Source organism: Grus americana, chromosome 14 (assembly GCF_028858705.1).
Source record: "Grus americana isolate bGruAme1 chromosome 14, bGruAme1.mat, whole genome shotgun sequence".
Lineage (NCBI taxonomy): Eukaryota > Metazoa > Chordata > Aves > Gruiformes > Gruidae > Grus > Grus americana.
In genome coordinates, this window is record NC_072865.1 from 2,481,714 (window position 1) to 2,506,907 (window position 25,194).

Genomic DNA, 25,194 nt, shown 5'->3' on the forward strand with positions numbered 1-25,194 from the left:
TAGACATTCAGTAAGAGCCGTGTCTGTAATACTGTCTGACCGCAAATTGCTCTTAAACCTGACTTCTGTAAAATGCCACTAAAGAAATTGTGTGCTTCATTAGGGCTCACCTTTCTGCCCTCAGGACAAAGCCGTGAGCGGCTGTTAAAAATTGAGAGAGAATGTTCTTGATAAACTCGTAAGAATCTGATAAATTTACTCTTTTGTCAACACTTCATCCACTTTCCCCAGGGCATGAATAGGGGAAGTTTTTAAAGCATTTGGCTCTGTTGAAGTCCTAAAACGAGCACAAACATGTGAAGTTTGAGTGGGAATGGCACTGAAAGACCAGCTGTTGGCTCTGGGGAAACTGCTCTCTGCAGGGTAGGGAAGAGGCTGCTGCTTCCCTGCTTCCAGCTTTGCCACCAACTTTCTCATCTTTTGTCTCCCCTAGATGGGAGGGTGACAATTAGTGGTCAGCGCGGTCCAGTCCACCTTCTCCTGCCTCGGTGCAAAGGGAGAAACTGTAGGCAGTTGCGAAGGGTTCAAATATATTTTCCTAAAACAATTTCCTGCTGCAGTGGAAGCTTTTTCCTGAGGTTAGCTCCTTCAGTCCCTGCCGTTCTGAGCCCTATACATCTCGGTTACGTTTAAATGCCCATTCGTTTGGGTTTGCTTGCTTGCTTTCTTTTAAATATATTAAGATTTACACTGGTGGAAGCAAGAGGAAAATTAAACCCCATATCCTTTTCAATCCAGTTTTAAATCTCCTTTCTGCCTTTAGCTGTCCCCAGTAAGGAAATGGGGCTAAACTTAAACTGTAGTGTTCCTGATGCTTGTAAACTCTTCAAATGGCATTATTTTGAGGCTCAGCAGCGTGTGACTGTTTTCCTCCCCAGGCAGCTGAGCTGCTGTGGCGGCCGCCAGCACCATCTGTTGGCATGTGGGAGGCTCTTGGGCTGCGCTTCGGCACGATCTTCCTGCCAGGAAAGGGGACTGGGGAGGAAAGTCTTCCCTCCACGGAGCAGAAACCATGCTCTGTCATTACAATAAATCAGATAGTTAACCTTTTTCAGAAAGGTTTTTCGCCTTAGTGAAAGCTTGCTAGTCTACTAAGGCCACAGCCTTTCTGGCTGAGCTACAGAACTTTGGGGGTTTTTATTTTTGAAAAGGAACAGCCATATGTGCTGAAATTGTGTAACATTTAGATGAAAGAACACAGCACCTAGCTATTTTGCAGGCTTGCAGCCGCCTTCTCATCAATAGTCAGAGATCTTAAGGGTTTGGGATCCCCTCCTTGGAGCACAGAGGCCACACAGTGCCACTGTTTTCTTACAGTGAACAAAGTAAGTTGGTTTTGAGGTGTTTTACAACATAAAGCTTGCAAAATAGGAAGTCTCATAATTATTGCCAAACAGAGGAACTGAGGTGCCACAAGTTTAAAATACTTCATTTTACTTTAAATGTGTCTTCTAAAAAGAGCTTTGCAGGCGTGGGAGGGAGCGTACAGCCCTCCCTTCTTTCCCCGAAGAACCAAGACCAAAGGGATGATCTCTGCTGACTTTGTTAGATTGTTTCTGCAATCCTTGATCTTTGTCAACTGTAGAACTGCTGTCGGTTTAACACCCTGAGTGTCTACCTGGACAAAAACTATGTTGAACATTTTGCTTTCAGGTTTTTACCCGCTTTACTGACTGCAGTCCTGACTAACCACTTGGCCTGGGTCCCTACCGTCATGCCGAATGGCCAGCCGCCTATAAGAATCTTCCTGGAGAAGCATTCTTCCCAGAGTGTGGACATGCTGGCCAAAACTCATCCATACAACCCACTGTGGGCGCAGCTCGGTATGTGGCAAACATCTGTAAACCATCCAACAGCTTTACATCAATGGGTATGCGCGCGGTGGTTTTTATGGATGCTTGTTACTTCCCCCCCCCCAAGTGAAATTTTTTTTTAATTCAAAATGAGACAAAAGTGTGTATTGCAAGCTTAGAGGTGATTACTGTATTTTTTTAATGTGCTATAATTTCTTAAGGCATTATCAATTATAAAATGGCAGTCAAAAAGTAAAGCCCTGTTAGTCATCTGTGGCAGGTCTCTTAAGGTCCCCTGCCGTGGTGATGATGGAGGATGCCAGTCCTCCTCTGGTCCTCCCTCTATTAGGAAAATAAATTTTTTTTGGGGGGGGATGCTGCTGTCAATAAGCCTGATTCTGGAAAAAGCAAATCAAGTAAATCCATCTTTTGATAAGAAATGAACATAGTCTCAATGCAAGAGTGACACAGTACAGGAAATCCAGACTAGGCAACCCCCGGGTAAGGTCTCAAAGCCTCGTTGATTGAGTAGCTAGTCATACTGTCTTCTGATTGCTGAGTAGAGGAGATGAGCTTCCTACTCTCTGGTCAGCTTGTCCTGCTCTGCACACAAACTCTCATGAATTTGGTTAGGAAGAGAAAGTTTTGTGAGGTTGCCTATTCTGGTATAGGCAGGGATGGCCAGGGAGTTGGCAGGAAGACTCGATTTCAGAGGTCATGGGACTCAGGGATCCACAGTGGTTAGGTTGGCCTGCAGGGCCTCTTGGATCCCTTTTTCCCCCCATCCCAGCATTCGGGCAGTGCCCTAATATCTCCAGAACAACACATGCACAGGCACTTCCCCACGTGAATCTGGAGTACAGTCAAAACAACCCATCCAACCCATAGTAGAGCTCAAGGGGAGCGAAAAGAAGGTTGGCCTCAGCTATGCACCCGCCACTGTCACTTTTTGCCCTCGTTCTTGGCAGAGGTTTGTTTCTCCTTACAGCTTTCTCTTGGTGGGTAAAAGTTCAGCCTGGTTTCCAGACTATCCAGGGTAATTCAGAGCAGATGCCTCCTCTCTTCCATGGCTATATAAGGAACCCAGGAGATGAGCCTCCAAAGCTAGGGACTGAAGTTAGGTGGTGTGAATACTCCCTAATATGTGAGATCAGATGTCTCCCTGACCAGCGTGTCACCTTACATACGATACCAACAGCATCTTTGGGATTCTCTGTATTGAAAACAAAATACTGGCATAGCTGTCCTCGCTCTTCTGCTTTAGTGTTTTTCTGTTGTAGACCTGGCCTTTGAAAACTGGCCATGGCAATTGTCTGTTAGAAGAATAATTTGTTTTAAAAATGCAAAATGATTGTCTTGTTTTGTTTCCTATTCTAGGTGACCTGTATGGGGCTATTGGATCACCTGTGAGATTAGCGAAAACAGTTGTGGTTGGCAAAAGGCATGACCTCGTACAGAGATTGCTTTATTTCCTTACTTACTTCATCAGATGCTCTGAACTTCAAGAGACGCATCTTCTAGAAAACGGGGAAGATGAAGCTATTGTCATGCCTGGAACTGTTATAACTACCACACTGGAGAAAGGAGAAGTAGAGGAATCTGAGTATGTGCTTGTCACAATGCACAAGAACAGGGGCAACTTGCTGCCAACGGAGTCTGAAGAAATGAGAACTCCTAACTGTAGCTGTAAATATTGCAAATGTCCGATTTCCCTTGCACAAAACATAGAAGGTGTTTCACAGCAAGAGAGAGAAGACGCACAAAACACTCCTAAGGTAGAGTTGGAATCTTCTTCAGATGAGAACAGAACTATTGTTCCTGATGATTGCCAGGAAGATGCTGTTGATGTTAAGCAACCGAGACCCTGCTTGGACACACAGCTAGAGACCGTGGTGTGCACGGGGTCAGCTTCACCAGAAAAACGTGTAGTGATGGAATCTGGTTTGGAGCCAGCAGCAAACGTGTGGAGGAACGAAGACTCGCTGGAATCGGGCAACCAGGCAGTCAGTGTAACAAGGTCACCCGGTATTGCTGTGGAAAAGAAGCCGCCGGATAAGCTCTTCTGCGATGCGTTTCCTTGCAGTGCTGCTGAAGCTCAGACAAAGGTGACTTTCCTCATTGGAGATTCCATGTCACCCGATTCAGACATTGAACTGAGAAGTCAGGCAGTAGTGGAACAAATTGCTAGGCATCACAGCCCGCCAGCAACGGAGGAAGGAGTGTCTGCTGATCAGAACTGTGAAGCTAAACAAACTGTTGAGGACCAAAATAGAGACTGTGGGACAACTGAACCCTTTCCTCAAGTTGCTAGTGAGCATCAGAGCTGGAATCCAAACCAATACAACACCGAGAGCATGAGTCTGTTTGATGAATATTTTACTGATGACAGTTCAATTGAAACCCGGACTATTGATGATATTCCAGGGCAAGCTGCTACAGACCTTCTTGCTCACAACAGTAGTTTAGAGTTTTCTAAAAAGCTGTGTACAAAGACTAGCAAACCACCTAGTGAATTTTGTAAATTTATGGACTCTGCTCAACAAGAGACCTACAAAAACTGCTTTAATGAGCAGGACCAAAGAGACAAAATCTCTATTCGTGTCCCCCATGGGGACAGGGAAAATGTAGAGAAAAAAGTCGCCCCGGGAATTGATTGGGACATTCCAAGAAATGAGAGTTCAGATAGTGCCCTGGGTGACAGCGAAAGTGAGGATACAGGTCATGATCTAACTAGACCAAGCAGTAACTATTACGGAGGAGAACAAGAAGATTGGGCAGAAGAGTATGAGATTCCTTTCCCTGGGTAAGTACAACAGTAACAGAGCCTAAAAAAGATAGAGCCTCTTCCCATGTCACATGTGTGGAGGAATGTAGCCTAACTTGGCATCAGCGGTTGGAAAAGTGTCTCTTGAGCTTGCTGGTTGTAAAAGAATATAGAGAGATCAGTGATCTGGAAAAAAATATTAATTGTGCATTGCGATCTTGGCTCATATTCTTTTCTTCCATGATGGTCTGACTGCAAAAGCTGACTTTAAACTCTTTCTTTTTAAAAGTGCTTGAATGGAAGCTAGCAGAGATCTGACAAATGTGAGAATGCAACCTCTCTGTAAGCTGAATTTGGTGTTGACTATTGTACATCTCTTTGATACACCTTTCTTACAGGTCAAAATTAGTTGAAGTGAACTCTGTCCAGCCCAGTATTGCCAATTTTGGAAGATCCTTGCTAGGTGGCTACTGTTCATCTTATGTCCCTGACTTTGTTTTGCAAGGAATAGGAAGCGATGAAAAGCTGCGGCACTGTTTGGTGTCAGATTTGTCTCATGCTGTGCAGGTAATTAAGCTATATTTGGTAAATGTATTTGTCACAGTAGGGAAAGGCAAATGTTTTTGAATGTACAAACCTGCTGGAAGTGGAAATATTTACTGTCGCAGCTCTCTTCAGGTTTCTCCAGTCCCAGGTCACCAACTTTTTCCTCCTCTCTATTATGTATCTGAAAAACGTTATTTCACTGCAAATCTGGAGCACAAAAACTTAGACTCCTGCTGAAGCCATCTGAGAGGCTTGTGCCCTTGAGAAGATGGATCTCTGTGCGAAGCCATTGAGAAATCATCTCCTGCAGACATGGCAGCCCGCTGATGGTTGCATGCCCACGGGATGGAATGATGTTGAACAGGACCAAAGGCTGAGGTTGCTGTGCATCTCTTCTCGGGCACGCAGTCCTGCTGCAGTGGCTGTGCAGAAGCTCCCTTTGCTCCCTCAGGACACCTCCCCTTCCCATGCACATCTAACCAACATGCTGCTGGTTGTGGGGAAGAGCGTGTTCTCTGCGGTGAAGCCGTCAGGAACGCTCAGTACTTTGGGGATATTAGTCCTCCTTTATGATTGTAGTCAAAGTGTCTGCTAGTGCCAGTTTTGTCAAAATGGGAGAAACCAATATGAAGATAATTGTCCCAAGGGGATTCACACTTCTCATGTGTACTGGAAATCATCTCTTCTCCACAGAAGATTTTCCCTAGATGAACTGGGGCATGACTGGGAAGCGTGGTGTTTCCTACTGCTTTTATAGTCACCGGAGAGGAGTGGAAAGCAGGCTGTCGCTGAAAAGCGTGATTCTGCTCCCCTCTAGTTTATTCCCAAGGGAATGGGGAAAGACCAGCGCACAGACTGGTGAGCAGGCAGTCCGCTTCCCTGAGCGCTCCCCTGGGAGCCTCCAAAATGTCCCGTTCTTCCACTTCTCCCCATATAATAAGAGGCATCACACCTTACGCAGATGGCATGGCTGCTCTTCCTGCGGCCGCTCCCCACATTGCTGTCGCCTTTCCTTGTGCCCAACCCTGCCGGGGGGGGAGTTTCGCTCCCTGCGCGGCTGTTCTAGGTGCTGTTTTAAGCCAAATGTTTAAGCCATTTGTGAAGTGTAATTGAACTTCAGGCAACAGAGGCAGCAGTGTGAGGTAGTTGCTGCTATGAAACATGTATCTGAAATACAACCTAATAGCAGTGCGTGTCCATCAGCAGGCTTCAATTGCAAAGTCAAAGATTTGAGAGGGTATGAAAGGACCGAGCAAGTTTTTTTTATACACTTACCTTCAAGTAAAATCATAACTGCACCCTAGCCCTGTGTGAGTTTCCTGTGGGACTCTGGGGAAGGAGATGCTTCCTGACAGTCCAGCCCAGAAAACGCATTGGGGAAGGGCAGCGGGGTACCAAATACTCCCTCTTTAAAACTTCCATGGCTTGAGAGAGGTGAAATGCTAGTTGGAAGGAATGGAGGAGCTGGGCGCAGGCTTGGTTCCGCACTCCCTCTGCTGGCCCTCCTGTAAGGAAACCAGTGACAACCATGAATAAACCGACCTCGTTAACACAGCCATGTTGAACAGCAAGTTGAATTTTTGGTACTGCCAGTGTTAGGGGTTTAAAATATACTTTAGATATGCCAGAACTCTTTATATCAGATATCGGAAGATAAAATTGTCAGCCAGGGACACGCTTTCAAGCCTGGAAGAAAATGTAAAATAGCAACTGTCCTTCCAAGACTGTGCCTTGCTTACAATAAAGCTCCGTTTTTAATAGATGGAATGCAATTCTTAGCACATGTTACTGTATTTTAGATGAAGCCGTGTCTGGGACTCTATCCCTGCTATCCAGGATGGTGACGTTTTGTGAAAAGACCCTTGTCATTTGTCATCCTCAGGGTTCTGCTGTTCTTTTTTTGTTTCTAGCATCCTGTTCTGGATGAACCGATTGCAGAAGCCGTCTGCATTATTGCAGACATGGACAAATGGACGGTGCAAGTGGCCAGTAGCCAGAGACGAATGATTGATAATAAGCTGGGAAAAGAAGTGTTAGTCTCGAGTCTCGTGTCCAACCTGCTTCATTCCACTCTTCAGCTTTACAAGCATAATTTATCTCCAAACTTTGTAAGTATGAATGACAATCGAGAGGGTGGTGTTTTTAAAGCATCCTTTCAGTTCATAGGTTAAAGGGGTTGTAAGGTTCTGCCTAGTTTATTTGTCTGTAGCCACAATTTTAGTAGCCAGTGTGTCCCCTGAGGTAGCTGTTTGAGCTGTCTGTTTAAACGCTGCTCTGTAATCAAGACAGCTGTCTCATTAATTCTGATTTAACATGAAATCAAAGGTGTCTGCTCAAAAGTAACAGTCTTGCCAATGAATATCTTACTAATTATTCACCTGGACACAGCCAGGGCAATAGACGTATGGGGTCTGCGCTGATTTGCTCTGAGGCTGGGTGCGGTTTGGATGTAGCGCTGCCTTCTCCCTGACACGACTCCCTTTGCTTTCTAGTGTGTCATGCACCTGGAGGATCGGCTGCAGGAGCTCTATTTCAAAAGCAAGATGCTGTCCGAGTATCTCAAGGGCCAGATGAGAGTTCACGTCAAGGAGCTGGGCGTGGTGCTGGGGTATGATCTCAGACTTCCTCCGAGCAGCGCTGTCTGGGGTTTGCTGCTGCCGAACTCTCTGCCTGGGCTTGTTCTAAGCGCTGTGAAACGCATTCCTAAATGGGACTGGAACCGTAGTGTGGCATAAATCACCCACGGTCGCAGGCTTCTCCTTGGCCATTGCTTGATCCCGAGGATCCCCCAGCCTTTCCCTCTTCCCTCTGGGCAGGAAGCTCAGCACCACGGAACTTAGCAGGCTCCTTCCTTAGTTGGTCAGTCATCACTGAACAATGTGGGGCACCTGACTCCTCCAGGTTGACTCCCCTTACATGGCAGAAAACACCCTCTGTGTCATAGAAGGCGCATAATGCCTCTCTGTGGGTGTGGGGCACAGCAGAGAAGCTATTTAGGGGGTGTTTATAGGAAGGCTCCGAATATCTTTTTATGCAGAGGAGTACAGGGTGAGCAGGAAGGCACATTGAGCACGTGTGGAGCTGGAGATGGGGCAGCAGCTGCAGCGGGATGAGCTGCAGGACGGTGCCAGGGCTTCCCTGGTAGCTGCAGAAGTAGTTTAGCCTAGTCCCCTGCTCTGGCATTTTGTCCCCCGACCGTTGCTCCCTTTACTTTGAGGGTAGGAAGGAATCTGCAGTTTTTCCTCCCTCCGTCTGCTGTCTCACCAGTTTGTTGGCCCTGTGGGGGAAAAAAAAAAAAAAAAAAACCAACCCCAAAACCCAGGCAGGCAGGAGCTAAGGCAGCATTGGCAGCGCAGAGCTGTCGCTCGCCAGCGCGGGCGGGCGCGTCTGGAGGGGATGTTAGAAACAATCTGGTGGCTGGAGTGTGCAACCCAGCTGGCGGTGCTGTGTGAGGAGAGAAGTGCGATCGGCTTCAGTTTTACTTGAGGAATGTCCCGCTGCTCGGAGCTGCGTACACACGCAGCACAAACACTGGGGCTGGAGCAGGCAATGTGACTAACACACGTGTTCGGCTCAGCTACGTTTTGGGTTAGATTAAATATGACTCTTCTGCTTCCTTTTAGGATTGAATCCAGCGACCTCCCTTTACTGGCAGCTGTAGCAAGCACTCACTCTCCGTATGTTGCCCAGATACTACTTTAAAATGCCAGAGGCCATAGACGTTGACTTTTTTCCCCTCTGGAAACAAAGTGGAAGACAACTTGTTCTGGCTCCTTTCTCTTTGAAGCAACAAAACCAGACTGCTCGTTGAGCTGCAGCACCTCCATATATGACTGCCCGTTATGCACACAGTTGGAGGCTTTTCCTCTCCCACTTGGTCATTTATAAAAAAGGATAAAGAAAGGAAAAAAGAAAAATGAGTAAGCCCGAGATTTCAACCACAGAAAAGCAAAGATTTTAGCAAAAGCTGAAGATTGGCATTTTTTATTGGTTTCTGCCACAATGGCTAACTGTAATTTATATTGGAGAACGTGAGGAAGAACTGCTTTGAGAAATATATGATGCTATTGCCAGTTATAAACTTAACAGGAGAATGCAGCAGCTGTCTTCAGACTGGCTTCTGCTGATTAGGATCTCGTTAAGATCTGTAACTCTCAAGCTGCAATGATTTGTAAACAACTTCTACTTTTTCATGTCATAGTCAAATTCTGGATACTTCCCAGAGGAAGAACGGGGGGTGGGGGGTTTGTTTTGTTTTGTAAAAAGCTTATTAATGATGCTCAGCTCCAAAATTTATTTATGATCTTTCTCCTGGGGAGAGGGAATAGTGGGGGGGATGGACAGGGAGGAGGGAGGAGGCGGCCAACAGACAAACTAGCGAGGGAGATTGTCCTTTTCTTGGCCAGATGTTGTAACCAGTATTAAATGTTTATAATGTTTAAATGTTGCTTTATACTAAGTGATGCTTTTCTTCCACAATGTAATCAAAATGTTAAAAAAACAAAAAAAACAAATGTAAAGCAAATGCTGGCTGAAATTTCCCCATGGGCTCCCCACAATGACACGACTATTACCTCTAACTTTTTTATGGTCTATAATGTTCTTGCAACATCCTATTCTTTTTACAGCAGTCAGTCAGCTATTGAAATAAGGAACTAGAAATAATTGTACCAAAGCATTGGGGAAAAACCGAATACACTATTACCCTTAATTGCTCAGGTAACTAATTGATATATTTTTTAAAACCATTCTACAAAAAATGAACATTGATTACACCATAGTGTAGTAATATCAAAATTATTTTTTGAGAAATATACCCTTGATGCAGACGACTCTAATCCCTTTTCTACTCACTTGTGTAATTACCAGCAGGAAATGTTGTTTATTTTATTCTCAGCATTTCTCCTCTACTCAGCCATCACTGTTTTGTCATTGTATATACAATAGTTGTACGAATAGCTGATGGACCCAATCTGGTGTAAGTAGTGTAAATATACAGTGGTAGGTGGATTGTGTTTTCAAAGGCTCTACTACCTCAGTTTAACTGGACACTTCATTATAGGCTTTTCTTTGCGTATTTGTCCTGGCAGCCAATTAATGTTGCTGATTTTTAGGTTCTGTTTTCATCTGTTGCGTTCAGTATATTGAAATTTGTGGATTATCCGCAGTAGGAGATACGTGTTCACTTGGTCGCTAAACTCTATAAACAGTTCTATAAATACATCATTGTGTAATAATCTTTTCAATAGTATAGCACGCCTGCTATTGTTTTTTGCAGAGTTATTTTAAATACAATTCTATTTTAACCATTTGATAAACTTGAAAACAATAGGAGAGATCCCTGCCCCACAACTGTCGACAAAACTCTCCTCCCTTCCTTCGCTGGGGCCAGGTTTTCACCCAGAGTGGTTTTTCAGTAATATTTAAAATCTGTAACTTTTAAGACTGTGTTCCAGGGAAGAGTGACATGGCAAACCCACACCCCTTCCCGCGTGGGACTGAGTCTACGGTAGTAAGTAAACCAGCCGTGAATAGAGGCAGTGTCATTTGAAACTCTTCTGTATATAAAATTGAATGCTGACTGCTGCGAGGAAGAAACTTGTGTTTAAGCTCTGATCTAAGGATACGTTTCTCCCCTATTCTTCAAATGTCCTTTCTTCACTGCACAATTATATTCATCTGGCTTTCGGAATGAGCACAAAACATAGGGGCCCAGTTGCATAAACACATTTTTAATGAAATATAGGATTGAGCTCAGAATATGACTTTTTAACTCTTTGCTACGATACGTTATATAGCCAATAGTTACAATTCTGAACATTGTACATAGATTTGCAGTTGTAACTTGAGCATGTTGGTGCCACCGGGTGCTGGCGTTGCAGTCCCGGCTGAGGAACGCCGAGGACGTATCCTGCCCTTGCTTCCACGGAGGCTCTGTCCTGTCTGCGGAGCCGTCTGCGGCACCGTCACCTTGACACCTCCCAGGACTGCGCTCTTAACGCGTCAGTACAGGAAAATACCATCTTGTCCTACACTTACTCATGATTAGGGAATTGTTGGTATCATTTTGAAGTGGATTTGACTCTCAAGAAAGGCCCTTGCACAGCTTGAAATTAGTATTAACTTGAGAAGGTGAGAACAGCGGCGGTTCAGTGGCATCCTTCTCTGCTGTCTTCTGCCCAACGCAACCCGCTCACGTCGTCGTAACGATGTGTTTGGGCAGCCCCGGATGAAGCAGCCACGGATGCAGCTTCTTCCTCGTGTGCCCGCCGGTGCTGGTCCCTACAGAGCCCCCGGGTCTGAGCAGCGGCTCTCGGCGCGGCAGCACCCTCCCGAGCAGTATTGTGGTTAAAACCCAACGAAAACCCTCATGTGATGGGAAGTTACTCTGTAAGTTAACTTTTAGGGTACGTGAACAATGTGGTACGTATGTCTGTTTGTTAAATAATACAAAAAGGGATCTTTTACAGAACTATAGCATCGACTTTTAAAAAGTATATCGCGATTGTTTTATGTGAATAGAAAACTAATGTTTGATTTCTTTTTTCCACTATTACCAATCTCCATTAACATGTCTTAATTTTCTGGCTGAAAACTACGTGTACTAGGCACACAAATTAGCAAATTTGTCTTTGTTGCGATTGGCGAACACTGGGCTGCTAAGAACAAAAAATATTTAAAAGAAAGGATTTTACACCTTGCATATGTTTTCCCTATTAGTTATTATAAACGTTTTATGACAATTTTTTGCTTTCTCTAAATTATTTAGATGGTGGTACTTGTAAAATGCTGGGTAAAATGTACATACTTGTTATCTCTTCTGTTTTTGTATATATTTCCCAAGATGTGCACTTGTATTATAATAACCATTCCCAATTTTAGGGGAAATTTGTGCAATAAATACAGTATGTCAATTTACTTCTGGTACCTTTTGTGTCCCTTTTTCATACCTGTAGTGTGAGAGCGTTGGCGAGTGTATAAACTATAACCCTTGAGCTTGACATCTGTCCGTCTCCCACCAGACATCCCTTTTGGGGCACGCCTCCCAGTACTCGGAGGTGCTGCAGCCATTTAATTTGGGGTCTCTTAAGGAATTAGTCATTTCAAGTAGGAATTTGTGTTTGCACTTGCCGTCCTGTCAGTTGTGGCGTCCTTGGCCCCACACAAGCGGTAGTAAGGCGGGGGGGTGATCCTGAGCGTCCGTGCTGCTGCCTGGCTCTGCGCGAGGAGAAGCAGCGTATCCATGAAGCCGTGGTCCGTGCGCTGGGCTGTACGTCCCTTCCCAGATTTACCTGCAGAGCCGTTTGTCACCAGTCAAGTGTTTGTAATTCCTCTCCTACAAGTTCCTGTATTTGTGCCAGTCTACCCTGTTCCAATCCCTTTTCCGTCCCTCTGGGCTGCTGCACAGGAATTAAGGTTATTGAAAAGTCCTTGTAAGGTTTTATTAACCGTAAGTTCAAATTACGATACGGCGCTGTCAAGAAAAGTGAAGTAGTAATTGTACAACAGGAAACAGAATTAACTTGCGAAGAAGTCGTAGAGCGTACGTGCGACGGCTTGTAGAGCGTTCAGATTAATACAGGTCCCAAATTCCTGAAAAGGGAATAAATAATCAGCAAAGGATGGAGACCTTTCCCTGAAGTAGCTGCATCCCGTTTTTGATAAGCTTTCTCATGGCTTCCTTTCCTGACACATACCTTCCCTGGTGCCCTCAGCCTGTGCGAGGTGTGGGTCTGGGACGGGGACAAGCTGGGGCAGGAGCAGAGGTTGGTGGCCCCGGGCCCCATCCTGCAGAGCCCAGCTGCTGGGCAGGAGCTCCGTGGACCCGATGGGCGGCACAGCGAGACGGGATGGGGGGCCGGAGCTTTCCAGGATTTCCACTCGCACCTGCCAAGTGCCCTCTCGTAAAAAGACACGTCCTACCCAAGGTTGGGTTTGGGTTTTTTCATCTCGAGGAGGAGTGAAGCCGTAGCAGCACTCGCGGGTGTTTAAACTGGTCCTGTAACACCACGTGAGCTTTCCCTACGAGCAGGGAAAGAAAGAAGCGCTCAGAGTGCGTGTCCGGAGTAGTGTGATAGCAAATAACTCAATGCTCCATGTGGGTGGGGCAATGTAAAAGTGATCAATAGAGGATTAATTGCCTTTTAATAATTGTAACAGAGGGGTTTATTGGCTGGCCTGGTGTTCCTCCGCCGTGACGGATTCAGAAGGCAGAGGCTGCGATCCCACAGCAGCGCTGGAGAGGTACAGCAGGCAGCACCCAGCCCGGGCTCCAGCAGCATCTGCCGCAGGAGGTGCTCAGCCTCGGCCGAGCCGCAGGGGAGGCAGGAGGCTCCGCTCTGGGGTCCTGGTGATGCACGCTTGTGCGTCCTGGTGATGCACGCTTGTGCACTGCCGCTGTGTTAGCAGTAAATTCAACAGTAAAATCACCGTGGCATCCAGAAAATGCTGACGTTAATGCCCAGAATTTATTTCCTTTTTAACTTTTCAGCTAGACTGGGGTATAGCACTTGCTAGCCAGTATTTTGTACATATTGCTACTCCTTTTCTGTAATTCCCTTAATTTCCCTGAAACAAAAGAGAAAGCTAATTCCCTTTCGTGTAGGCAAAGGCAGGCAGGCAAGCCAGAGGCATCCAAGTACCACAGCGTCTTTCATCCCCTGCGTGACTCCCAGGGGGTCTGCAGAAGAGGAGGTGATTATTTTCTGTGCGGCTTAGTGGCACCAACAGAAAAACTGTTTTAAATATATTTCCTCCAGGTTTCAGCTACAGCGTGCCAGTTCTGTCGGCGTCACTGCAGGCCACGCAGCTCAGCACCACAGTACGGCGGCGTGAGGTCCTGCCCCGACATGGAGCTTCCCACGGAGCTGCGGATCCCCACGGGAACGGACTGAGGAGCCGGCACGAGGGGTCGTGTGTGGGAGAGGTGCTGTGGCTCTCCTCCCCCCAAGGGCCCACTGCCACCAGCTTTCCCTGCCTCAGCGACGCCTGCGAGGCTGGACACGTTACGTGGCCTCTGGAAACAAACAGCTTCGCGCGAGCCGTCACCTGCTTGGGTCCTGTGTGGGTCCTCTGCTCTCTTACAGCCCGTCCCCTCCTAGGAAGCGTAGTAGCAGGAGGAAGCACGTTACTCCCATGTCTTTGTTTATTTTCATTACCAAAAATATTTGTACAGCGGCAGAATTTGATTTCTAAACCTCTGCCTGCTCCAGCTGTTTGTTCCCAGCTGGAGCCGAAAACATCTGCTCCGAGGGCGGGAAGGCACGGCCTGAGCTCCTGCCGTCAGCTGCGCCCCGCAACGGGGCACGGAGAGCTCTTAATGCCAATCACCGCTAATTACTGCACAGAAGAAGAAGGTGTAGAAGACAGATGACAGTAAGTAGCTGGTCCTGTGGTTTGAGACGTTAGTGCTGAAGGAAACGCTACCTGAGGAACATCGCAGCACCTCCCGCGCTGCCGGCGGAGGGGGGCCCTGTGCGGGGATCGTATCTCCTGAACGAGCTCACAGGCATGGCACGGTGACGCGGGCTCCTTCCCCGAGCCGTGGCACTAATGTTCATCAGCGTAACGCCAGCGCGCGGTCGCTTCCCCTGCCCGGTGCCGGTTGCTCAGAGCCGCAGCGGGTTTGAGCAATGCCCATCGTGGCTGCTCTGCGGGCAGGGCAGCTCGTGGGCAGGTTGGCCCCACGGGAGCCCCACGGTTCCGGCTGCGATGGGCGCGGGGCTGAATAACCGACCCCGGTGGTTCGTGGGCGAGCCCGGCCGTGCGGCTGCTTCACGCGGGGGCTGGGGCGCTCCGGCCGTGCCGCAGACACTCGCTGCTGTTCCAAGGCCAGAGTTCCCCCCGAGCTCCGCGCTGGAGCCTTGCAGCACAACCTGCCCAGCCGTTGGGGTGCTCGAACCACCCGGGGCGAGGAACCGTGGCAACCCCTGGGCAGAGCCGGGAAGCGCGACGTGGCTCCGCTGCCGTTCGGCACCAATGAGGCAGCCTGGACCCGCCGGCGGGTCCTTATCGCAGCATCCCAAGGGAAGTCTTTGGGCCGTGGCTCGGTCCCGGATTTCCAAGCGGCACAGCAGATAAGCGGATGCCTGTATCTCGTGACGCAGCCGCTCTGCCTGCGCCCCATCCCCGGCCAGGCCCAGCCTGGGTGCTGGTGGGGGTCTGGGGTGATCCCCCCCCTCGCTCCCCAAACACCTTTGGACTTGCTGTTTGCTGTTGTTTTCCTTAAGGACCTGCAACCCAGCTCCTTTGGTAACGGTTTCCCTGTACATGTGTCTTCTCAGAAATGAAGTTACAGACCAAGAAAAGTCTCTGACTTTTATTACCTTGGGGTGGGGGTGGCAGGACGGAAATGTCCTACCCTGGCTCATCTTCTCCCATTGCAAAATCAGAACCTTGCGTGAACGAGAGGGAGCCGCTTCCTCCGACGCAGGTCACGGCTCACGTGCCGGGGAGCCCCGCGCTGCCACAGACGCCTGGGGCCGTCCCTGGGCCTGCCTGGTTTTAGCCCATAAAGACATTGTTCAATGTTGGTATTTTTCTGTTTCAAGGTTTCATCTATCCTGCGCTTTCTAAACCGCTGAGAGAGAGGAACTTTGTCTGACCACTGTGCCTCTGGCTGCTCTTGCTGCCCAGTTTCTAACCGCCGTAACCAGAGCGTCTGTTTAATCTGGAATTTGCTTTTTCTTCTTCATTAACTCCTTAGCGTGAGTTTCAGTGCCTCTGGTGGGACAGACCCAGCTTTTTTTTTAAGGAAAACCGCCAAGGAGGAGCGGGGAGCTGCGGTGACGTCCCGCGGGGCTCCGCTGTGTTGAGTAATTGCGATAAGCGAGATGCAGGGCTGCTCCCGTCGCTATTTCCTTCTCGAGTGGGACGGGCTGCAGCCGCAGCTCTGGGACACACGTATGCATCGCTCGTGGCATCGCTGGGGCCGGGCGGGAGAGCTGAAGGTGGAGTTTGTCCCAGCTGTTAATGGAAAACAAATGTTTTCCGTCAGTGGCATAGAAAATGAAACCGGTGTTTCTCATGGAAGCGCACGTAGTCGGACTGAGAAAGATGAGTGAGAGCATTTCCTTGAGAACTGAGCATCTTATTTCCTAAAGGCATATTTGTTTAGTTTCCTTGGCTAATAGAATGAATTTCTAGAACGTTTCCACTGATATCACCAATAGAAAAGTGGTTTAGAAGCGGCTCAGAGCCAGCACAGAAAGCAGTGGTGAGAGCGCACGGAGCCCGTGCAGGGGTGATGCCAGCGAGACCTGGTCGGCTCCCGGCGCCGATACCGGAGCACCGGTGGGACCTCTCTGCCGCAGACACCCCCCTGTAAAGGCTCTGCCGTGGGGGTTGCGAAGGGTCGTTATGCTACAAAGGCGTTTATAAACGGTGACTTTTGGGAAGAGGGTACAAATGGATTTGTGCACTTGATTTTCCTGCCAGAGATGCTTTTCACTTTGGAGAACTTCGACGCATTTGAAAAGACGACATTCAGCAATTCTTCTATAATTACTTCAAAATTACAGCCACGAGCAATTATATTTTTCAATAGCTTATTGAGTGCACTGAATCCTAAGAAATTAACTACCAAATTTTCAAGGAGTAGATTTATTAATAGCAGCTGTAACTAGAAATCTTATCTAATTTTGATCGCTACTGAAAGAGCAGAAAGAATAAGGGCTCCTGTTTGCACATATTAACAATATGACTGATAAAATTTGCGGGAGACGTTCTCAGCGAACAAGATAATTACAGCTGTGTTGCTTGTGCTGCAATAATTAATGATCGTGCGCTTTATTCTCCAAGCTTGTTTTTCTTGTACAGCTCCAACAGTTTAAATAAAGGTCTTGATCTCTGTCATTTCACATGACATTGTTCTGAAGCTGCTTAGGCTGTAAAAGCCATCAGCCTGGAGGCAAATTTATTTTTCAAAATACAGTTTAAATCTGCGAATCATTTCTTAAATTATAGGGTAGTGAAAAGCAGGCCCTTCCCATGGAAACGGATACAGAATTTTAAGAACTGTAGGCTTGAACCGACTCAGTATTAAAACCAAGGGCTCTGTCCTGGGCTGGTGAGAACCCCCGCTGCTCCCGGCAGCCTCTCGCAGCCATGAATTCAGACTCCCGTTTTTTTAGGGTGAAAATAATCCTTAACCTAAGTACAACTTTTCAGATCTGTTGTAGTTGCCGGTCGCATCCTCGTTGTTTTTCCCCAGGGTGGCTCGCTGCTGAGCCGGCTGGAGGGCAGGTTCCTCCTTGGGTCTGCGAGAGAAGCCCCGGCCGGGCGGCTCGGCAGGAGCCCACGCGGCTTCGGCCAGGGCAAGTCGTCGGTCTCAGAAATACGGGGTGAATTCCCTCTTTTTCAGAACGCGTACAACGGAGGCAGTTTTAGAGGAAACGTCTGCCAGCAGCAGTGTCTGTCCTCTGCCTTCATCGCTTACATTCAAAGCACGAGAGCTGATTAAGCATTTCTAATTAATTTGCGCTTCGGCTATTTCCCGTTCAGACTGTCACCTAAAGAGGCAGCTGAGCATCCTTGCTGGAGCACGTGGCGGTCGCGCTAAATCCTTTGGCCAACAGGAGTGTAACCCCCGCCTTGCCCATGGTGTCACCGACCGTTCCAGCTGCTGGGCCACCCTGGCTGGAGGGCTGTGCACCACGCCGTCGCGTTTGGGGGGTCTCTGGCACCCGTCTCCACTCACCGTCCGCCCGTGCCGGCGGCTGGCCAGACCCCAGGAGATGCCTGTGCAGCTGCTGGTGATTCCCGCCCTGGGCACAGGCTTCTGCTGCGCTCTGCTCTCCTACTTTCTTACTGTAACGCTCTTACTGCTGGCTTTGGTTGCAGATTCTTTACCGTGTGTGTGCGCATCCTTCTTTTAGACCACACCTGGAAAAAGCTCTGGGGCGGTTCCTGCTACCTCGAGGTCTCCTTAACTGCAAGGCTGCAAAATGTTTCCACTTCTCTTGGTACCTTCTTTTAAAAGTGCAGCACAGTTGTAATATCTCCTGGAGACGGGCTCAACCAGCAGTTCACGAAATAGCAACTGCTACAGCAATTGTTTATATAAAAGAAGGCACTTCTGCCTTGGGTAAAGACAGCAACGAAACCCAACTGTTTAAATGCAATGCAGACTTCTAGGGAAAGAATCTGCCCACTGGCCAAAGCTCTCAGAAAAATATTCGTCACTAAAACAGTTTGAAAAGTTCAGATGCTGAGGTGTCTGCTGGTACCATCCATGGCTTTTAGCGTGCTGGTACGGCACTGCGAGTATTCCTCACGGCATCGAGGGGAGCCAGGGCACTTGGCGGGCAGCTTATCCGCGACGCGTCAAAACACAGCGAGCCCCGTTCAGCTTTCCAGAAAAGTCAAAGTTTGCTGGATCGAGTTGCGCAGTCATTTCATACGCAGTTATTAAAAATAATATTTCCTTGACAAGATTGTTCGTGGTGTCACGGTGTTTCTGGAAGCCAGCGTGCTTCCTAGGGGCCAGGCAGCTCTCTGCATGAATTTCCTTGCGTTCCCCCTTCTAACGGCAGCAGCGGACACAGCTCTGCCGACACCCTGACGGCAGCCTCCATCACTTCTTTGGTATTTCGGGCTGGGCAATGCTTCATCTCAACTTTCACCTAGGTGGAATGAAATGCTTAAAAATCTAAAGAAATTGTTTCTGCCTCAGTATCGTCACTGTTGTCCTACCTGACAGATCTTTTCCTGATTTTTAAATTCACAGTATCATAGTAAGAAACCAAATGAAAGCAGCCTGTTCTGCTCTGAGCAAGAGAAACGACTTCCACGTGGGGTAAGTGATTGTAGGTGAGTGATATTTGTGTACTTAGGTGGCATCTGGTTTTATTGGGTGGTGCACTGAGCCGCGCACTCGATAACTTGCATCACCGTATGATTCATACAATCATCTGACCTTCATCTAGCTGCTGTTCTGCTTTTATTTCCTTTGCTCTCTGCAAGTTACAATAAAGGAAACTCTTCCTGTGTTCCATGCACAATGCTTCCTTTCATCCAAGGAAGACCGTGAATGGTTGCACTTTTAGCATTTAAAACCCAACCAGTATGATCATCTACTTGAAAAGCACGGGATGGAGTATCACGTCCCTCTCCCCTCACTTTTACCCCCCACCCCACCCCACACGCACTCCAGGGGTTGCTGTACGTTACTGCCTCCCTCCCCGGTGAAATCCCTGCGAGGGGACGCTGCAGAGCCCGGGGGTGGGATGACGGGGTTTGCGATGAGGGTCTCTCCCCATTCTGTGTGCCGAAAGGAGAGGTGAGCAGGTCTCCCAGGAGTCGTCCAACCCTACGCGCCGGCTCTCGCTGGTGCCGTACCTGCTGGTCCTGCGCCTAGCCAGGCCCTTCTACTGCGGCCGCTCTCCTGTCCCTCCCCGGCAACGGCGGAAAGACGGCCGGCGGTCCTGGGTGTCCTGGCTTTTTGCTGCACGAAGGTAAAAGGCAGTCTGGTGGTCCCTCAGCAGGAGCATCTCAGCTGTCTGCTGCAGGAGAGCTGCCGGGCTGCGGGGAGAGGCCAGCACGGGCTGTGGGACGCTGCTGTGAACGATGTCCCCTGCCCTCACCTCTGCCGTGATGCAGAACCACCGTGTGACGCTACCACGGCCGGGGCCTCTGAAGGAGGGGAGGAAGGGAGGAAAACTACACCGAAGAATCAGCTGCAGAGCTTTTTAAAGTTAAAAATAGGCAGGATTTTGTCTGCAGAAGACAGTTTGTTCTGTTATGCTGCTGACATCATGTGAGCATGCCGTACGCTTCTGCATTTGAAGACTAAAACTGACACGCTGAAAACAGGAACTTTCTGGATATTCTGCATGCCTGAGATTTAATGGTTTCAGCGAGCCGCCTGATATCATCTCATCCATATGGTTGTGCTTGGGTGGGGGAACCAAACATCTCATTAGCTCTGTAGGGTCATTAAAAGCCGGAGAACAGATCATAAGGAATAATAAGGATGGGTGTCATTGCGTGAAGACAGATGATAAAAGCAACCGCCTCTGACACCGAGTGCTTCAACGCGAGGGGACCTAATTTAACAGCGTGGAGGAGCTGAGCGCTTGCTAACTCACTCATGTCAGCGGGAGCCGTTTATACTCTCTTCATCACAAAAATCAGGCCGACAGCATCGAAATGCGACTAAAACCAGAGGATGATACAAGGAATTTTGTCCTACATAACTCTGCAATGAGTTCACCGAGCATTCCTGGCTCCCAGACCTGAACTGAGTCTACTAAACCGTGCAACATTTCTTCATAATCAAATTAGAGTTTATACAAACAGGAGCACAAACACACAGACACGTATTTTCGTACAAACGTACAAAACATATGCGTACGGGGGGAAGCTGACGTGATGCTGGCTGAGTGGTCGCGCTGGTCTGTGACAGCAATGCTCATGGTTGCAAAGTACCCGGATACAGACACCAGCACCAAAAGAACGGTAAGAACCGCAAGTTTTCCCCAGCCTCGGTCGTTTCAAATGCTGTAATAGTTCTCGTAGGATTTCACAATTAAGTAGCATGTAGTCGATTGCATAAAGCAGAGAAATAGCATGTCAGGAGTTTATTCACAATTTCTTAATCCAGTTGATTGCCAGTTAAGAAAAAGTCTAGACTGTTGGCCTGTTATTTGGCAGCAGAGAGGTTGTTTATTATTTTTCCACATGCTCAGAGAATTACTCCATTTACTTAAAAAAGGGGGAGGACTGAAATCCTATTTACTCTAATCTTTATCATATTTAAACTGGCTGCTCTCCGTAGGCATGCCCTGTTCTTTTACTAGCTCAACATTGTCAGCCAAAGTGTTGTCCACTTACAAATGTCATAGATAGACAGAGTGGTAATATTGAGTTATGCAAGTGTTTGGCTTTTTGCCTCTGAAAATAGCTACTCAGTAGAAAAATACAAATACCATTACATGTTCTCGCTGGGTTATAACAGGTCAGAGTCACAAAATCCCCACTGTTTGTGAAATCATTTTGCAACTTACAGTTGTACAACTTAAAGTGGACCCCAAAAATTAATGAGACATTAAATGTTTGGAATAAGAGATGTTGAATTGGTTACTGATGCCAGATTACTGGTGGGAGGTTTCCCATGGCAAATGTTCTGGTTTTTGGGTTTTTTTCAAAGCCTTTATCTGTGCCCATCCCATTCTTTTACCCACACTCCCCTTTCTAATGTTTTTTGGCATGAGATTTCCTATGACAAATGAAGAAAATCTTTCAGTGGAAGTTTTAACCTGATTATAACAACAAAGCAGATGCAAATGGGGTAGTTGCTACACTCCAGATTGCCTCCTGTCAGGGCAGGTTTTCCCCCACCCCCCCATCCTTAAGTTTTTTCAGGCTAGAGCTTGGACATCTGTATACTGTTGCTGGATACCTCCAATATCTAGACAGGTCCATATGCTCTTTTAGCTTTTGCCAACAAAGCGCTGGGGCTAGAATCAAATAGCTGTAGGTTGTGCGTAGTAAAAACGAAATGGCAGAAGACAGACAACCCATTTGATAAAAGAGCCTGTTTCAGACAGAAAGACGGAGCTGTTCCATCGCGGACTGCGTGTCTGTTTGGGGCAAGAACTTCTGGCTTTGAGCAAACCAGCTGGCTCTATTTTAGATGGTATTTTGTAACAATTTTGAATGTTTTTGTCAGTTCTTACTCTGTTTCATCAGACACTTTTGGTAATGTTGTGCACCATACCATGCCTGGGGCAGATTGGATGCTCTGGTGACTTGGCAGGAGTCCTTTCACTCCTGATCCTGCGCTCTCGCGTTCGACAGAGCTCGGTAATTCAGCGGCAGGCGCGGGACGGGCAGACGGCCGTTCCTCACTTCAGTTCACCTTTCGCACCACACGGCAGCCGGCAAGGGAGAGCAATGCCCTTCTTGAAACGTGTCTTTTCGCATTTGGACATGGAAGGGAAATGAGGTAGACGAGAACATACATGTCAGTGTCACGGGACAGCCAGTGCTGTTTCAATATAAATAGCTTTTACTGTCCTCACTGGCAACTTTCAGGGAGTCTGTATCAATGCGCGTCTTTGTTTTCACAGAAACCTTAGTAAATGAGTAAATGAACAGCACATAACCTAATTCACTGTTTGCTTTAGCAGATCTCTCCTAACTTGGGAATTAGGGCTCCAGAAGCGGTCTGGTGCACGACTGGCAGGGCGTTGCCTGACACGATGGCCAGGGTGTGATGTTCCTAGCCCACTACGCATCCTCAAGCATCAAATATTTGTTATTTCAGAATTTCCACCTGTCCTCCATGAAGCCTTTCCTGTGGACATCCCACAAAGTGCCCTCAGTCGAGAGGAGATGTTCCCTTCAGGCAGGAGCTGTGATGTAGGAAACGGTTAATCTCTCCACGCTGGAGCTACAGTTCGGTCTGCTCCAGGGAGCAGCTGGGGCTTGTCATCCCCCTCTCTTTGCATGTTAATATAATCTTAAGACCTTTCAATCTTAAGGCTCACTGTATTCACAGTACATTCACACCAGCACTCAGCACATTAGAGACCATCAAAGATGTGTGACAGGGAACACAAAAAGCAAGGAAAATTGCCACTGAATGTAAAGCACAAGTAGATGAAGCGTTGTATCCCCCATTTGTTTCAGTCTTGTTGATTAAAGCTGAAAAATAAGGGTTTGACTGTCACGATGACCTCTGCAATTGCTTACGTGTACATGGCTTCAGGAAAAATCTGTATGTGGAAGGAAAACCATGCTAGTCTCAAGTTAAAGAGGAGAAAAGAGATGGGAGTTTAGTTTTAAAAAAAATATTATGATAGAGCAGGAAGATGAAAATCTCATAATTCTCATGCTGCATTTCTGCATTTTACCATTATCCTTTGCACTGAAGCTCTAGGAATAGGCACAGTGGGGAACTTTGCCTCAGCGGGAGCAAAATTAGTGGTACAATAAAAAATGGCCATTTCATTCTCGCTTTTGATTTTGCAAAAATAATTTGGTATTTCACATTTTCTGGAACATAATGGAAATTTTGAGCTGCAAAGTGCTGTTTTAGACAGGAGATCGATGTTCTTATCTGGGTACCTGATCAGTGCTGTGCCATGTGCACAAACGTGACTTTCCTGCATAAGGTGCACTTGCACAAAGTTACTAATTATCCCTTTGCCTCCCCAATTTCACACGCTTTTACTGCACTGTCACAAACATGTTCTAGTCGGGAAGTTAATCATCAGAATCAGCATATATGGTAAAACGCTCTGAAGAGATTCTTCCCATTGGGGGATCCCAGAACATTCTGTTTTCCTCTAGTCAGGCAGAGAATTAGTTTGTATGTCTTCCTTGTGGCGCATTAACCACATACTTAGCTAGCAGCCGTTGCCAATGATGTGAATGAATCTCCGAAGGGGAATTTTATTCCAAAGTTAAAAGATCAAAAACAATAGCCTAAGAGCCGTATTGGAGAACGAGAGGAAGGAAATTGTCAGGCTGTAATAAAACTTACGGGAACAAGAAATATATAGAATACATAAAAATACAAGTAAAAAATATTTTGGTGTATGATGATTGTTTATCTCTCCCACTGGAACTGATGAGGAAGTTGAGTTTTACCCTGAAGAATCTGGGATGTGCAGTGGTGGTGAAAGGCGTGAGATTAAAAGACATCTTTGGGAGTGTCAGTGAACCAGAACAATTGAGGGAACATACCAGGAGGAGGAGATGTACTTCGTAATTTAGCTGATGTTCTCAAATTCACGGATCTTTGAAGCAGAAACATTTAATCTCCTGAGATTGCAGCTGATCTGTATAAATAGCAAAACACCTTTGATTCTTATATGTAGGACTACAGATACTGTTATTTTTCAAGAAATAAAAAACTATGCGGTAAGTAACGATGCTTTATTTGGGCAGCGTGATACAGTCCGGACAAAAGGGAAGCAAATTTTCCCCTCTGCACAGACAATAGGCATCCTGCTTGGCCACATCCTTTAATCCCGGCTCTGAAATTACTCACTTGTGAAAGCGTCTTAATTGTGTTTAACTACGTAGGCTTTACCATGTGGAGACGTAGGCTGTAACACCAGTAAGCAGTTAGGATCATGACACTCGTTTCCATTGTTCTCCAGATATTTGGGAAAATAAACCCGACAGCTGAAATAGCCCCCAGAATAATTGCAGCTATTAGAGCCATTACTTACTCAAATTCAGGTATTTTTGGAAGTGAGGAAAGTCTTGTTTCACGGGTCAGTTGAGCCGAGCAATTAAATTGGAATCGCAGCGCTGGTTCCTGTCAAGTACCTCTGCCTACCTCACTGCTCGATGTGTGTCTGTGGCTGATGCACAATAAATGGGAGAATTTGTGTGCCAAAGAAAAACGAATTCTTGGGCTACTGATTTTATTCCCATGTCGAATGCCCACTTCTGCACTATTTTGATGCAGGAATGCTGAACAGCTAGAATAGGTGGTAGAATGAGTTACCTTCTAAAAAAAAAATGGGATTAGGATTTAAATTATTACAGATCTATGAGAACTGTCACAGCACAGATTTCAGTTACGTTTTTAGTCTAGTCTTCCATTAAGTTTTTTTTCCAACCACCTACACTTGGGGAGTATCGACTAACCTTTTACATGATCTTTAACTATAAACTGAGCTGATAAATTATTTGATTTGCTATTACATCTCGGGGGGGGGGGGGGAAAGCAAGCATGAAGGAAAAAATAAGAAAAAAAAATCTCTTCATAAAGAAGGATTCATGCTTTGGTTCTTTTCTACTTGCTTCTCCTCAGTTACTCAGGAGAACTTTTTATCTCCAGCTTTTCAATTTGGGTTCCTGGCAGGGAATCTCAGAAGATTCCCACAGAACTGGAAATCATATTTCATGTACTGAAGTCAAAAAAGGGTGTGTTCTGACAAATAACTTGTACAAACTTCTGACCTTTGGAACAATAATAGACATGGTATTTGGAGATGTTAATTTTTACCATGGAAGTTCAAAATGAAGTAAAAAAATACATAAAGTCTTTATAGACTTTATGGGACTGAAACTGTGTCCTTACCTGAGCATCATTTTTTAGGGGACCTTATATTGTCTGTCTAGCGGTAGCAG

General features: G+C 46.9%; 1 protein-coding gene across 4 annotated transcripts in view; it reads left to right on the top strand.

Annotated features, from left to right (window-relative positions):
- The window catches only part of FNIP1 (folliculin interacting protein 1), a 70,212-nt gene extending 58,191 nt beyond the window's left edge, over positions 1-12,021 (top strand). For all 4 annotated transcript variants that reach the window (XM_054841979.1, XM_054841981.1, XM_054841980.1 and 1 more), the window contains 6 exons: positions 1,654-1,823; positions 3,171-4,596; positions 4,956-5,124; positions 7,014-7,211; positions 7,596-7,711; positions 8,727-12,021. In XM_054841979.1, coding sequence (XP_054697954.1) covers positions 1,654-1,823; positions 3,171-4,596; positions 4,956-5,124; positions 7,014-7,211; positions 7,596-7,711; positions 8,727-8,805 — 2,158 coding nt within the window. In that variant the 3' untranslated portion in view covers positions 8,806-12,021. The remainder of the gene's footprint in view (positions 1-1,653; positions 1,824-3,170; positions 4,597-4,955; positions 5,125-7,013; positions 7,212-7,595; positions 7,712-8,726) is intronic.
- The last annotated feature ends 13,173 nt before the right edge of the window (positions 12,022-25,194 follow it).